At 36.5% G+C, this 15,063-nt stretch overlaps 1 protein-coding gene across 7 annotated transcripts in view; it reads left to right on the forward strand.

Annotated features, from left to right (window-relative positions):
* CDIN1 (CDAN1 interacting nuclease 1) overlaps window positions 1-15,063 on the forward strand; it is a 217,221-nt gene that overhangs the window by 119,577 nt on the left and 82,581 nt on the right. For all 7 annotated transcript variants that reach the window (XM_072428036.1, XM_072428039.1, XM_072428038.1 and 4 more), the window contains 2 exons: window positions 7,117-7,182; window positions 7,678-7,783. In XM_072428036.1, the coding sequence (XP_072284137.1) occupies window positions 7,117-7,182; window positions 7,678-7,783 (172 nt within the window). The remainder of the gene's footprint in view (window positions 1-7,116; window positions 7,183-7,677; window positions 7,784-15,063) is intronic.

The raw sequence follows: 15,063 nt of genomic DNA on the forward strand, positions 1-15,063 counted from the left end.
AAGGGAAAATGTAACAATACCCTCTACTGGCTTTAATGAATATATCAGGTTTGCCTGACATGCGCAGGCTTTAGGTGGGTTGAATGAATGAGGGGAAATGATTATCATAGTATGTGAATATAGTAAAGGAAGGAGTTCAGGATGATTGATGCTGAGCAGGCTTTTATTGATTTAGGAGCAAGCAGGAACTCTGTTATCTAATACACTGTATAAACAGCACACCCTTGCTGGCATGTAATTAATATTTTATAGAATAAGTAACTGAAAGAAAATGCTTTAATATGTACTACAGTATTACTTTTTCTGTCATGAGATAAGAGCTACACTTGGGTCTTGCAAAACCAGAGGTACATGCAAAGAAATGGCAGCTGTGGGATATTTTCTGTAGTAACTCATTACTGTCATCTCTAGACCAGTGCTGGGTTTCCAAATGTCTAATACAATTCTGTCAGGTATTACTTTTTGAGTTAGTTTTTTTTCCTGGATCTGGTTTTGTCCTATTGAATTAAACACTATAAAAAAGTATAGTGTTCTTCAAAACTATTCATACTCTTTCTGAAAAGTTGCACCTTTTACATGCCCCACCTATTTTAGGGCCTGGAAAACAGATCTAGGTATTACACTCCCTGACCCCCAGAGATTTTGCATCATTGCTCTCACTCCTCTATCTGAAGCAAATACCAAAAGCTTGGCTATAAGATTTTGACGTGATGGTACAGGACACCTGTCTGCATACAATATTTCCTGGGGTTTCTGCTGGTGAGGCAAATAGAGGTACATTACTGCATATCCTTTGGTCATGCCCAAGACTCTGACACTTTTGCGCAAAGGTCAGAGAGATTATGCAGCAGATTCACAGATATTACCATTCTGGACCCTATGGAGTTTTTTCTCTAACATCACAGTAACCAATTTCTGAAGGCATACTGTAGTTAGGTGGTAAAATGCATTGGCAATGCTGTAAGGTCATATGTACCTCTGATGTGTAGAAAGCAGGATCCACTTTTCATCAGTCTCTGATTCCGTAAGAATATTGAGATCATGGTAGTGGAAAATGCTTTGGCCTCTATACATGGGACAGAAGAGACTTTCCACAATACCTAGTTCTACTTGATGCAATTTCAAGATTCAGCAGAATATACTTTCTCACTTAATCCATGAGATGTAAGCTTCAGACCTTCTGGGTATATGCTTATGCTTTTATAGGTCAATGAAGAGTCTGCATTCAAATGTCATAGGGAAAGATAATCTCACCCTTGTTTCCTCCCCTTCCATCAATTCCTTTTCCCAGTTGAACAGCAGAAATGTAGAAAGGGCTTAAAGTTAGTTACAGTATATGTAGGGAACTAGGGAACTTGCATATGGGCTGTTAGGCAACTTTTACTCAAACCTTGTTGTCTCTATTCCTAAAACAAAAAAAAAATGAGAAATGGAGGCTTATTTGTAGCTATTTCCAATAATATTTTTAGTTTTGAAAAATGTTTTGAATGAACAAATACATTCTTAGTCTGTTGGTTGCCTCTGTTCTATTAGGTAGTAAGTTGTCAAATTAGATGTAACAGTGTTTACAAGGATAACGTGAAATATAAGAGCAGATATAGTATTCTTGCATATAAGAAACTATATCTGTTTATTTGTAAACAAACCAATCATTGTTTTCCTGCCACTTTCTCATTTATGATTTTTTTCCTTCTTTCAAAACCCCTCTGTTGTTGACCTATGATACGGGGGTGTACCAGTGGCTTGTCCTCCTATACCTAAACCTGCACGGAGGAAATAGAAAGGCTTCTAACTATCTGTAATTACTGTCACTAGTTGCCTGTCTATCATGTTGATCCATTGGGCCTGATTTATCAAAACTCCCAAGGACTATCATGGGTGAATGTATTTTTTTTTATTATAAGGTAGTAGACTCTGAAAAGGGAAGGTGAACTTTAGCTAGATTTTTTTTCTAAATGTTCTCAAAGGGGGAGCATGCTTACCTGTGCTCCAGCAATGCAATGTCCGCAAGCTCTCTAACTGCAGCTTCTTCTAATCCTCAATCATCTTCATTGGCTAGTTCAGATGATGTAACTCCCAACCATGGTTGAAGGAAAAGTTTTTATTTTTTTTTATTTTTCTGCAATGGTCAATCCTTCCAGGCTATTTTTCTATTTACATTGGTGTGATAAGCAAAAAGTGTTTGTATATTCCTTGTTGTGGCCTAATAGATGGATGGGGAGGAAGCCTACAACCTCAGGGAACTGTCATTAATTCTAATCAAAGGTGAAACAGAGCACTAGAAAGGCCCTTGTCAGCATCTCAGCAGGTGTTAGGAGAGGACCACACAACCTTCTCTGTTACACATCTAAGTCATTAGTTAGGGTTGGATGGTGACATAAAGCAGTGCCTGTAATAGGTCTTTACAAAATGCTATAGTTCTCTCCTGGGTTTCAGAAGGCAAGGGCAATATGTTATGACATATTGAGGGCTTTTCTGCTCACTTCATGATACCGTATGCAGAGGAGAAGGGAAAATAGATACTATGTATAATTAAACTTCCAATTACCATCCTTCTTCAAATTCCAAGCATGCATTTACCAGGACAGTACAGCCCTTGACAATAAATTGTTCAGAAATATCAAAATCAACATGTTTCAGAGCTGTAGACAGGAATAGAATTAAAAATGTAATGCTGTAATAACCAACTAAGTTCTAACTAAGTTGTAACTTTGGTAAGGTTATATGAGAATTAATTAAAAGAGATATATAGATTTATATATATATATGCATCATTCATCAGTGAAACTGGGTGATCCAGACCTTGAATGGATTTGTCATTTGTTATTTGTTAGCAAATGTTTTCAATCCTGGACCAAATCCATTTCAGGTTTGCTGGATCACCCAGGTTCCCTGATGAAAGTGTATCCTCTCCAGCCTCGGAGAGCTTTAATATAATCAGGCCCCTTGTCCATAAGGAATGTTTCCAGCACTTTGGTAACTCTATGTCACAAATAAACATGGCAGTTCTAAAGGCAAAATGGAGTACAACCTGATAATGGCAAGGTAAAACCAATAAAGAGGCCAGTGCATTTATATAGCATTTTTCTGTGTTGTGTTTTCTGTACATCTGCCATCGATAACTTTCTTATTGGAAAAACTATGACCAATAAAAATGCATACCCAAGATGTTGGACTGATGTATGGTATGTTTGTGTTTATTGTAATTTTAATACCATTGTGTGTTTTATGTATTGCACTGATTGTTAAAAGTGCAGCTAAACTTAAAAAAAAACAGTTTGCAACCAAGCAGGTCCCTTATTGCAGAAAGTGGGGGGGTGTTTCTTCTGCAATAAATAAAATGTCCGTCCTTATCACAATTTTTTAATTACACTCTGTCCATCATGGACGCAACATTATTCACATGGTCTTCTTGCAAGTGTCAAAGAGAAGCTTTGCTGTCTATGGATGCTTTGCACACACTTGCTAGATAATGTTGCTAGTGTTGTACTGTTAATATTGGCCTTGTGTTCTCTCACCTCCCAAGTCTGACTGTCATACAGTGTGGCAATCCATTATGTTAAAGAACCAGCTGAGGTTACAAGTTAAGCAAGCTAAACCCAGTTGTATCTGGAAAAGTTAGGATTAACATAAATTTTCATTCCTAAATGACTGAATTTAATCATTTTGCCATGGATTTGTTACTGATGATAATATTTTAGTATTGATGTTTTTGTCATTTGCCATTTGAATTGCCCAGGTTTTTAATATATTTACTTTGAAGAGGATGTTCACAGACAGGAGGGGTTCCTGTAATTGTAAGATTGGATCTTCTATCCCATCAGCTCCAGTTATTGTTCAGGCACAATGCATTTTTTATCTTTGTAAATGCAAATGTTAGCTGATAAGTTGAAAAAAAATGCTTTACCAAATTTTTGTGTCAATCTATGATACTTCTGTCCAGACTGGGGTCCTTCAGTTTCCTTACTTCTAGGTTCGTTCTCTGTGAGAATTATTGTTTACTCTAGGTGAAATAATACAGTGGTAAAATTAAAAACCAGTTGTTACTGCATTGATTTTTTGCAGATATTGGGTGTTGCTAAAAAAAGCTACTTTTTTAAACACAATTCGAAGTCAAGTCAAAATTGACTAACTGGGAAAGTGAACAGATAATCTGCATTTAACCAAACTTGTGCTTTGTCCATGGTAGGCAAAGCAAAAAGTTTGCTTTAATGACCCCCTCCCCAGTATCACATATTCACTTTTGCTGTTTTGTTGCTCTGAACAATTGCCAGGGCAAGGAAAGGAAACCTTGTGCCCCGTGTGATAACAGTAGTGATTGGGAGATTGTCCTCTTTCCTGTGTAAGCACTGAGAAGAGCAGAAGGGGACTTTGTATGCATTGCTATGCCTGGGTGTAAAGTAGAAAAAGTATGTGCTACTGTGGAAGGGACATTAAAGCAAAACTTTCACTTTGCTGTGTATAGTCATAGCACAACTTTGCTCTATCTGTGAGTAAATGAAACCTATTGCATGTAAGGTCTGCACTCAGTCCCAAAGCAATTCCCCATCGTAGCTGTGCGCTCCTTGTGTCCAGCATGATAGAATGGCAGTTATTTCCAGATAATATTACTAACAATCATTTTCAAGTAGAACCCCAGACAAAAATGGTTTTATTTTTGGTATTGTGAAAAATGCTTAGAAAGTTTTTGGGTTTTTTTTATTGCCTTGTGCTTTGGACACCACCCTCATATTCTGTCTGGGTGACAGTAGTCACCAAGACAATGAAGTAAAAAGACATCCTTCTGATTTGAACACATGCAACGTTAAAAAGGGTATTACATTTTTACTGTCATTTGTGTCCCTGTGGTGAAGATTTATTCCTGTCCCAGACACAGTGATCCCCAGGAGAGGATGCGTGAGGGAAAATCTGCACAATGGGTTTCCAGAAAACTAGAGCAAAAAAACATTACTGAAGAATCTAAACCAGGGGTGTCCAAACTTTTTTTGCTTGCGAGCTACTTTTAAAATGAAGTCAAAATGATCTACCAACAATAAAAGTGCTAAACATATATTTGGTTGCCAGAGAGGGAGCTCTTTTGCTCTGCTCAGTGTATTTATACACAGATAATAGGATTCAGATCACGTATGTGAAATCTTATTGTGCATGCCCTAGTGTTATAGTTTTTTTAGGGAACATTGTTGTTGTGAGGTAACCAAAACATATAGGTAGGGAATGAAGAACATAGATTTTATATTGGATTTGTAAAATATATTATTAGTACTAGGACTATGCTCCCACTGGTCCTAGTCACCCTTGTGAGAAAACAGGGTGGCTAAACCTGGTGTATTGGTGTAGTTGGACCTGGAGGTAGTCCCACATTCACCAAAAAGGAGTAGAACATGAGCCGCCAAAATTGGCGGGTGTCCCCCCGTCCCTCGTAAGGCTGAAACAGAGGGGGGGACTACAAAAAAGGTAGTGAGAAATTGTTTACCATGTGTGTTTATTCTCTAGAATTTAAAAATATACGTCATATACATATTGTACAATGTGAAATATATATATTGCATGGGATACACAGAATACCTAGTCAAATACATGAAAAATATGATGTGGCAGATAGGTTAATGTGGTTCACAGGTATATCCTATATTATTATGTGGTTCTGGGTTTCCAGAAAGGAGATATATATTTACCTCCTTTGTACCCTTCACAGCGACACTATGTTTAAAAAACCCTACTTTCTTCGGAATATCACCTGATTGGTCATAAAATCTATGCAGTGAGTACCTCAACATCTCTACATACACACTTACTTTTCTGCTAACCAAGCAGAAATCCCAACATCCTACCAATGCCAGAATACTTAAATCATCACTTAACAAAGTTGTTTCTGCACCTTATCCACTTCCAAAATACAAGTAAGTTATATACTGGCATTCTTACATTTTATAACCAGTGTTAAATATGGTAGATTCAAACAGTAAATCTTTTGAGATGTTTCCTCTACACCATGAAAGTGTTTTCAATTTTGAATGTTCCAAATAGAAGTTTTTGATATGCTGATTTGATAATGTTTAAATGTGATAGTATGCTCTTATACCTTAATAAGAAAACAAAGTATTTGATAGATAAATCATTGGCACGCTGATACTAACAATGATTATCAGGAAGTTGTTCCTTAATGCCTATTTTGATATTTAATTATGTTGAGTTTTTAATTTATACCGTTAACTTACTTCTTCCTTGAATTTATATGATTCTGGTCTTGTCTAGTATTAGTCTCCAAAAAACATCCCCTGAAGAAGCCAATGGGCAAAACGCATTAGGGACTAATGGACAATATTGTATTTTGTTGTACAATTTATTGTTTTTGAATATACTATTCTTTGTATAGCACAGGTGGACTTTGTTTAGTCAGGGGTCCACTTTTTCAACATTTAATAAAACACCTTGTCTTTGAATGTTGCCTTCAAAAAGCCACTCCTTATTTCTTTTCTTCATTGGCAATATTTGCCAACTCTTCCTTACAAAAGTACTCCAAATCTGTCAAATTGCAAGGGCATTTCTGATGCATAGCCCACTTCAGGTCACCCCACAGATTTTCTTTTAGCTTTAGTTCTGGACTCTGGCTGGGCTTATTTTTTCTGGTGAAGAAATTATTTATTTCCTTTGGATGTAAATATGCTTGGGGTCTTTTTCCCCTAACAGATTTGTTTGTTTTTTTAATTGAATTGTACAGCTAAATAGGTCACATTAAAGGTGGAAAAAGTTTAAAAAAAAGATTTATTGTCGTTGCATTTTTTTTTTCATCACAAAAACCTTGGATTTTCATAGGAGTGTGTACACTTTTTATATCAACTATGTGTTTCTTGAGGTTTACTTTACCTTTGTGTAAAGGATCAATAGGACTCTTTGGGCCTTTCATAGGCCTTTATGCCTGGTACCGACAATATCTTTAGCGCTCTGTCAGAAGCACCATACCTTAGGTAAAGCAGTGGGATCATTAGGCAGCCTGATTTCCATGCCTTCTTTCCCTTCATAAATTTCCGTGCAAGATTTAAAACATTTGTAACTATATTGGCTACAGAGGAAAGTGTCATGTATTTACAAGCATGTTCCTGTTCTTGTTTGTAGATGAAGACCAGCTGCGTCTGAAGGGTTATGATAAAACACCAGACTTTATTCTGGAAGTTCCAGTAGGTAAGTGCATCACATTGCTTTACCTTATCCTTTATCTTTCATCACATTGCTTTACCTTTACCTTTATCTTTCAAGCTTTACTCACAATGTGCTTTTGTTCATTTACCTTTAATAAATATCTGTATTGAATTGTTGTTAATATATGAAGTTATTGTTTGTTTTTTTTCCTGGTTTTCATATATACATTTCTTTTAGGTGGGTTTCATATAGCAAATTTTTTTTCTTTATAAAGTTGGGTGTGTTACCACAGCTTCCTGTTTTCAGGAAGCTATGTACACCACCTCACAGCCCTCTTCAACTGTACACAGTTTGCCCCCATTGTATAGAGTAGTACAAATGCTTAGTAAATTTATCATCTTTTCTGAATGATATATGATAAAACAGCGGGAAATGAGGAACTTCAGAAGGCAAAATACAAGCAGATTACATTTCAGTTTTACAAACTCTATTGAAATAAACTTTTACCTATATATTTCCTTTCTGTTTTCTCTACAGCTGTGGATGGACATGTTGTTCACTGGATTGAAAGTAAAGCCTCATTTGGTGATGAGAGCAGTCACCACATGTATCTGCAGGAGCAATTCTGGAGCTACTGGAACAGGTTAGTCTTTGGTATACACTGAAGCTGGCCACACACGCATACGCTGTGTATTATGTGAGCCTGTCTAAAGTATATTGGGCTGCCTCTGTGTTACACGGCTATGCAATCAAATTCTAATGTGTGTGATTACCATTTGGGTGATGCTGTTGACAATGCAGACTTGTTGCAACCCTGTTGCAAATGTTCTCATAATAATCAACAACCACAGAGGTACCAATATCAGTTGGGCCTAATGAATCCTTTCCCTAGTCATGCTTTTATGATCTGAGGTTCTTTGAAGCCCTGAGATATGTGAGGAATTTATTGGTAATATATTGAATAGAATTGTATGAACTCACATTCTTTCTGTAGAGCCTAAAAGACTTTTCTCAGTGCAAAAGTGTACAGGGCCAAACAAAAATTAGGCTTGGTACTAATTGTGAAACCAATGAGTGATCCCCCTATTAAAAAAAATCTTTTCCTACAAAGTGTACCTTAAAAACTTAAACATTAAGGAGTCTGTAGTAACGGACCATGGAGGCTTTCAATGATTACCTTTTCTTCTAAAAAATGTTAGTTGCCTTATTGCAATGCTTTGAAGCTATTAGATCTATGCAACTAGTATATGTCGAATCTTCAGGTATGTCTCCGTACAGGTTTCTTTTTATAGGCATGACCATTTTCTAGGCAGTAAAATTTTGCTCTTTTCAATTATTACTATTTTTATTTTAAGTGATGTCGTCCTTGGCCCTGTTGATTTAAGCCAATTGTATGAGAGCTATTTTTGTTTTATCTTTTCCTTTCAATTGTTACTTGTTCAAGCAGATATATTGTGTTAACTCTGATCAACTATGTCTATAGGGTTTTATATCTGGGATATTTTTTTTTCCTTAGGGGTTGAACTTGATAGACTTATTTCTTTTTTCATCTGACTTACTATGTAACTATAATTTTTTTGTAATTGATTTTGGTAGAGTGATATTTTAGCGTGATTTTTAGCTTGTCGCGATAAATAAAAGTAAGGGGAAATCCTATGTTATGAGTTGCCACCAGAACGGGAATAAATGGAAGTCTTCCAATGGAGACACTTGTTCCAGTGGAATCTGGAGGGGATTTTCCTCACATGAAGTAAATGGAAATTTTCCTAATTACACACAGATTCTGGATTCTGAAATCTTTCTATCTGTAGAATTTGCAGTGTGAATGTAAAGTGGAACTAAAGTGGAAAAAAAAACACACATACTTACTTTTAATTCCACAGATTCCTCAATAGCGCTTTCCTCAATCTGGTCCCACGCCATCCTGGGATTTTTTTTTTTTTTTTGGTTCCAGCACGAAAGAAGCACTGGGTGCCAACCTCTTCTGTCTTCTACAGTCTTCTTTCTACACTGCGTAGGTGCGAGGTTGGGTGACACAGCCCACTGCAAAGGGGAAAAAAGAGCTAATCCTGCTGTGCATGCATGAGATGGGCATCTCATTTCCCTTAGTGAAGAAAATGCCCCTTCTGTGCATGCCCGAGATCTCGGAAGGAGCAGCCAAGAGCCTTCCGGGATGTGTGGCATAGGTATGCAAGGAGGCTCTGTGCTCCCATTCAGTCTTGATCACCACAACAGTAAAAACTAAAAGGGTCGGTGGTGCACCCTTTTTTGTTTTATTTTTTTTTTTTAAAGGGTGTTGCACTTAAAAAAAATATATGATTTTTACTTTATATGAAAAAGGGTCGTCTATCCTTTTTTGTAAAATTAAATTTTCAAGTTTAGGTACGCTTTAAGTGAATGCTGGGGTGGCCTCTGTTTACCAAGCTGGGTACTTTTCTATGACAGCCAATGACCATGTCATTTATGTGAGCTGCAGCTAAGCAGTAACAATTGTACAGCTAGTCAGACAAATGCTAGCTGTACTGTCTAAAGCATTGTACAGAGGTCAGATGGATGTCAGTTGATTGTCACTGGAAAAAATCTTTTGTGATTTGCAGTGAAAGATGAACACACAGCGATATTAAGTTTAATTGAGAGGCTAGAGGGAGGAAGATTGGCAGATTAATGAATAGATTTTGGGGATCTCTGTACACATTTTAGATTTTTACTCACGATAAGCATCACCATTAGTTTCAGGCAACTACTATCTGATGTGTGTAAATAACTTAACACAAAAAGTAACAACTGGTTTATGTGAGTTTTTTCTCAACCTTATAATGCAGTATTAAAAAAAGTCCTACTTGTGCAGATTCGAGTAGAGTACATCTTTCTTGGATAAATGGGAATGTGTGTAAAAACACATTTGCAACTCACATTCAAATGCATTTGAAAGAAAAATTCAACAAAGTAGATTTAGCCTGTCCCATTTTAATTTTCTAGCTGCTGTTGTCCAGAAAATTGGAAACCACTTTAATTAAAGTTTCTAGTTGTTTCAGTAATTTCTATGTTTGATTTCAATATCTGAGATTGTAGGTTCTTAAAAGCATGCCTAAAACGCAGAAGAAAGAATATAGCATTCCAGATCAATGGATTTCAGCAGACCCTGTTTACATTTCTGTTTACAGTAAGTCCTACCTCCTGCATATACATGCACAACCCTGCAGGAAATCATGAAATTCACTACAAATAAAGTGCAAAAATGTAATATCAAAATATCAAAAGTATTGTGACTGTATATAGAGTTTTTAAGTCACTATCTCACTATGAGCCCTTTGACAGCCTAACAGGACGTCTGCCAACACTGTAACTATTTTCATATTAGGAAGCTGGTGTAGTTATTGCTGGTTGGTAATGTCTTTGCTCCTCACCATAAGGTAAACTTCATTTGCAGTAATTAAGAGCACTCAAGCATTCTCATTGCCCTGTTGATGAGAGACTGGGCATTGAAGTATCATCAAGGCCATGCTCAGACTACAATATGCAAGCATTTAAACTTGGTTTACCTTGATTTGAATGTCCATGTAAAAGTGTAGGCATTTATTTGTTTAAATCCAGAGATTTTCTTGCCTATTTTTACCTGTATAAAATCATAAATCACTTAATGTGTGTTAGTTCTTTTGGTTGGTTTCCCCAACCCCATGAGTGATGGAAAAATACTTATCTTGATCCTCCATTCAACCATTGTCGTGCGGCCCTTCCCAGCTCCTGGGAGCTTTCCAGCATGGACATCCACAGTCTGTGGTATATAGCTATGTTTATAGTGAACTGTAGGCTAATTGCAAATCCCGATCACTGTAAATGTGCAGTGATCAAATAATGGAATTTTGTTTATTGCTTGCAAAGTTTGTTTTAGGAGTCCACTTTTTTCTTTTAATATTCCTCAGAGAAAATGCTAACTGGCAGAACACTTCATTCTATTTCATAGTTTCTTTTAAGGTTTCTGGGGTGGAAAAAGTACCATGATAACAATTCTTCCAATTTTATAAGCTTTATAAGAACCTTAGTAATGGAATGGTTATCATGTCAAAACTCCATGCTGTAGACAGCATTATTGAGATTTTTGTCCATGTGTACAAGCCCTCTGTATGTAAATGTTAACTTTCTTCCTGGCTTTGGTAACCGTGATGAATTTTGACAGCTGTAGGATAGCGTGTGCTACAGTAATAGTAATGTCCACTCATTTGAAATGTTTCCAGTGTCTGTGTCATGACTAGAAGGAACGTTCCTACTTCAATCAGCCTGCTGCATCTGTTGGAAGGAGTCCCTCATCGAGGCAAGCTTGAGGCTTGTACGCTTAGGCCAAGCTTTGAAAAGCGGCTTTATTTCACCGCTCAGTAGGGACTGTAACTTCCAATTTCATTGTGTTTGCAGAGTGATAAGGAGGAATTGATCAAGAAAAGTGGTCTGTTTGTAGTGTAAATGTATATCCTCTGTGGGTACTCAGATATTCCTGGCTCTTCTCTCACTTGGAGCCGCAGGTCAATGCTATGGCTAGGGAATCATTACACCTGGAATTACATTTCACCTCTCGCTACTTCTGGGGGTTACAGTGTGTAAAAGCACAAATTCTTTGCTATCTCTACTAGATTTTTTCATTATTGCATTTTCTTTCCTAGTTGCCTTGTATTGTTTTCTGTTTCTAACATTCAGGGTAAATTTCTTCAGATTAATAAAATAATTATATATTCTAAGTGATAGAAGTATTTATTGGTGAAGGCTGTAGTTAAATAGACTGGGACAGAAATGTAACTGTTGTAGGTGTCAACTGTGCATTTCTCAATATGATTCTTTATTTAAAGAAATACATTTCTGAATTTATAGGCATGCCAGAAGAGAATGTACTGAGAAACTGTGTAACATGCCATGGTTTTTGTATATATTTCCTTTTCTGTTTTTCAGTAAAAAAATGTAAATATGATAAATAGTATATTAATATTTTGCATTCACATTTTTAACGAGCAGGTGAAGCTTTAGGGTGATTTCATGACATTAGACTTTGTAAAGCTATTCTTAAAATGTAGGTGCTATATAAATACAAATTAATATTTTCAGATTTGTGGTGACTGTTCTAAATCAACCTTGCTTCCCACCAAGCCAGTTTATATGAAAAGGAGGAGCTATGAATCATTTTGTGTACTTGTTTGCACACAGCTACAGTGATTTGCAGCAAGTTTCCTAGAAGCGACTCTTGTCTCTTCTGACCGTGCACTTGCGCTTTCTTCTCTAGATAAACAAATGCACCTAACTGTACCACAAACACTAAAAGTAACACTGAAAATGCGTCATAGTTGAATAGGGGCATCTGGGAGTGGCTTTTGACTGCAAGTCTGAAGGGGCTTTAGAGTCTTTTTATGCTGTCCAGTTTCTTGCTACCCCCGGAGCCATGACCTCCTTAAATGGTCTAGTAGCCAAAAAAGTTTACTGACCCCTGTACTAGTGTATGGGGGGTGAATTCCACACTTCTCATATGTGATCTGTCCATGGTTTTAGTGAGATAAAGTATGAAAAACAGGTATAAAACTTAAACATAAGCACTAGGGATAGCACTTTTTGCAAGTGACAGGGTATCCCAGCAAAGGTATCTCCATACCTTTGCAATTAAACAAGTTTTACAGCCCAGCTGAAAACAATCCCTTTCTGACTTATAGCCTGATGACATAGACAAGAAGAATACTGTATACGGTTCATGGTACTTACAAAAGGCTGATTCCTGAATGATCATTATTTATTTTATATTGGAGGGTGAAATAGATCAGGTTTTACTGACCTAACTATATTTTGGTGTTAGAACATTTGGTGAGTCCCTGTCTAATAGATGAAAGGGTCACAGTAATGTCAATACAATTTCAACTAATAAAGGGTAGAATTTTTTACACAAATGTTTATATTTAAAAGTATGTTAAATTATGATACATATATAACACCAGAATGCCTGGGTTTTGGGGTTTGGTTTGGTACACTTTTTATGGAAAATGTTGCATTTTCTTAGCATTATGAAAATAAACAAATAAGATTTAAACATGGGGTATTTTACTATTATTTTTCTATTTTCCAAAATATGAAGCTTAGGCATCCTGTGATCTGTCAGGTGTGGAGTGGGACAGGCTGGTCATGCACAGACAGTTCAGAGCTCTCCACAGGCTGCCTGGGCCAGGCCACCAAAGGTCAGCCTTCATGTCACAGTACGTCAGCTGGTTGACATGTTGTGATGCAGTCCTGCCACGCTCAACAGTTCTGACCCTGACTGCATTGGTGGAATCCTAAAGGGGCCTCTGTCTGCAGACCTGATACAGTAAAGATCACTCTACAGAATAGTTTTGTTAATGAACTTGTGAATGCAGTTTCTGACTTACATGCAAGAAGAAGGGCTGGTTATTTAAAGATGTCTGTTTCTTCAACTGATTCTTTACACCATTCACTGACACTACTTTTTTGGATATATTAGAGGAGGGAATAACCAGATGATAGTCCAGACAGAATCAGTGTGATCAATTTAACCTGGTTTGCAAAGTTCAGGCATAATTTTCAGGCTAGACATTTAAGTAAGACTCCAGCATATCACCATTTATGGTGCAGGGATGTAGGGATAATCTTTAGTTTTTTTTTTGTTTTTTTTTTTTTGATGTTTTCAGTTTCACTACTATAAAACCAAGGCTTACCAACATTTAGCTGGGTTTTTAGATGATTTTAAACAAATATTTTTCAGGTTCCTTTAAACATTTTAAACTGCAAATTACTGTGAAAACCACACCAGTCCATGTATGCGATTGTCTTTTGGTTTAACAGATCAGTGTTGTTAAGGTCCCGTAACATATGTGCCCAATACATTGTTTTCATAGTTTGTCTTGTTTTGTTACTATTGTCACTTTTATTTTCACTGGCTGCATCAAATTAATGAAACACTGCAGGCTTGATCAACTAAACTGTAAAAATTGTTCTTTTTAGTTTCTAATTCTATTTTCAGCAATGACAGTTAATGTTAAATTCAAGTGATCAACATGGTTGAAAAATATTTGTAATTGTATGACAATTAAAACATTCAATATAGGTAGGTTTATTTGGTTTATTTTACTAACATTTAGACGTTTATTTTTGGGCACATTTAAAATATCAATAAATATTAATATTAACCACCCAGCCGTTAAACCTGACCTTGGTTCGGGGTAAAAACACTTGCAAAACCCGAACTTTTCTCAGGTGGTTAAACAAACATTATATTGCAATCCGATTGTCATACATTGTATGACAATCGGATTACAACTGTAAGAATATACTTACCCCGTCCCCGCAGCTTCTCCGGACACGTCTTCTCTCTTCCTTCTTCTCCCGGCGAGTGCAGTGACCATGTCCGGGGTTTCCCGGTGACGTCGCTGCATGCGTCGGTGCGGGAGGCGGGAAATTCAAATAACTTTGTATTGAGCTCAATACAAAAAAGCTGTATTGAGTCCAATACAAAGAAATCTTTATATAATATATATATATTTGTATTATATATATATATTATAAAAGCTACTGTACATATACATTACATTACATTACTATTTTTTTTAAAGACTTTTTTTAAAGATTTTTTTTTTTATGTTTTATAAAATTTTGGACATATTTCGGTGAGTTATGCGGTAATTTGTTGTAATTCGGTGAATTATAAGTAATTATTGAGTAATTCGGTGAATTATAGCCTACAATCTAAAATAAATTTCCATGCAAAAAATTTAACACTTTTTGCATGGAAGTACGGAAGTTCGGAAAGATTTAGAACACCCGGCATTCCTGTACGCGTCCCTCGGCGATTCCTGATGATGTCCGTGCATGCGCCCGTCGATGGGGGTCGTAGTGGGAAATTCAAATATTTTCTACTGGATTCAATACAAAATCCTGTATCCA

This window comes from Pyxicephalus adspersus, chromosome 12 (assembly GCF_032062135.1).
Source record: "Pyxicephalus adspersus chromosome 12, UCB_Pads_2.0, whole genome shotgun sequence".
NCBI lineage: Eukaryota > Metazoa > Chordata > Amphibia > Anura > Pyxicephalidae > Pyxicephalus > Pyxicephalus adspersus.